Source organism: Cyclospora cayetanensis, unplaced genomic scaffold (assembly GCF_002999335.1).
Source record: "Cyclospora cayetanensis isolate NF1_C8 unplaced genomic scaffold, CcayRef3 CcayRef3_contig_614, whole genome shotgun sequence".
In the NCBI taxonomy this organism is placed as follows: Eukaryota; Apicomplexa; class Conoidasida; order Eucoccidiorida; family Eimeriidae; genus Cyclospora; species Cyclospora cayetanensis.
In genome coordinates, this window is record NW_020312607.1 from 1 (window position 1) to 1,699 (window position 1,699).

The 1,699-nt window shown below is 48.0% G+C and overlaps 1 protein-coding gene across 1 annotated transcript; it reads left to right on the top strand.

Moving 5' to 3' along the window:
* Nucleotides 1-25: 25 nt before the first annotated feature.
* Nucleotides 26-1,693, top strand: LOC34621467 (the record flags this gene model as incomplete). Its single annotated transcript, XM_022734680.2, has 3 exons — nt 26-578; nt 756-906; nt 1,373-1,693. Coding segments are annotated over 3 exons (1,025 nt in total), but the record flags the coding sequence as incomplete, so codon positions are not given.
* Nucleotides 1,694-1,699: the final 6 nt, after the last annotated feature.

Genomic DNA, 1,699 nt, shown 5'->3' on the forward strand with positions numbered 1-1,699 from the left:
ACCCATGAGCCGAATCAGCATTCTGCACGGTGGTACCTGGTTCATGGGAGGGGACGGATGCCGAATAGGCAATCCAGGAAACCTCGTGGTGACGCCTATACGAAGCCCCACATACAGTGGGGAAGTGATGTTGGACATGCAACACTCCGGCCGTGAATTGTGCTCATGGCTTTCCACGATAGAAAAGGCGCATCGTGTCATGGTCCCTGCGTGGCAAGAGGAGCATCTCAAGAGAAGATCTAATACGTCCTTTTGGAACCTGTACAGAAGATTTAAACTGTGGCGGCGAAGCGTCCCAAAAGTGGAATTCGAAGTTGAAATTGTGTACTTGGATCTTTGGAACAAAGATCGCTACGGCCACCCACTGCCGTGGGCGGTGGCATTGTTTAGGTACAAGTGCCCCACCCATGAAGTGGGCTACGGACTCTGGGATCATTTAGACGGCGAATTTTTCTCCCTTAGCACAGATCCCATGTCCCCTACTGAGGTTCACCTCCTCTTACAACCGAGACCGGGATACAACCAGCCCCTTCAGGTAGAGGCCAGCAACTGGCAATACCTTTCGGGTTTTGTCTCTGGTAAGCGTAGGACGGATTAATGAGTGCATCGAGAAGGGAGGGATTTTTTCAAGTGAAAGATTGGTCTAGAACTAGACTTAAATCGCAGGGCAAAGGCAAATGGACAAAAGTTTTCTTAGGGTATGCAGCTAGGTACATATTTACGTGGTGTTTTTTATCAACATTTATTTTGCCTAGGTATGCGACGTGGTCGGACCCGAGACGAAAGGGAAATGCAGGAGAGTTGGGCTTGGGCGGCTTCTCTTTACGGCGGGCTCAAGTCTTTCATGACAGTTAGCGGGAAAATCAGCGACTTGTGGATGAACAATGGCAAGTGCTATTTTAGGTGGTAAGCTTATCCACAGTAATTATTGCTTGTTCAATCTTTAAATTCAGCAGGATGTATTTGCATCTAGTTTGTGGGCATGGATTTGCCATGCTGTTTCTTCACCCCGTGGGGCCTTATTGCCAGTGATCCTGGTTACCTGGTATGTGATGCTTGGAGTTGCGCTGAACCTCTCTGCAGTAAAGAGCAATAGCTCAGAAAGCACGCTCAGAACTGCCTCGGCCATTCTATGAAAATCAAGGGCCTGCTAGTCGTTTTACTTGTCTGTTATCCGGCCGGCACGATACGCTTGTAAAGCAGAATCTCCCTGGCGTTTGAGCTATATGACGGACTCTGCATCTACAGGCTACCGCCCGTTTGGTTTTCTCGAAAATTGTGGACATAGTCTTGTTGTTCTTTTTGCTTTGGTATGTACTCTCTGTAGGTGTAGTCTAATTTTTCATTTATGTTGTGGAATGTCGTCTGTCAGGCCATTGCACGTGGAATGGAACATTTTCGATGACACAGTGTGCGAGCGTCTTCACCGCGATGCAAATGCAAATGTTGTAGGGGCTTTAAAAGCAGCAGCTCTCCCTACTGTCAAGATCCACGTTACTGGCATTGATTTGTTTAGGTACTCCCGGCCTGTTCTTTGGGGCGTTTTAGACGAGGGAATTTTAAGTATTAATGCAGGAACGGGAATTCTGCGGCTAGAGATTGACACCGACCCAAGGAATGTTCCAAATTTCGAGCGCTTTAAATCCACAGCGGAAACCACAAGGGCTGCTGGTCTTGTGGTCAAAGGCATGCGGTATTT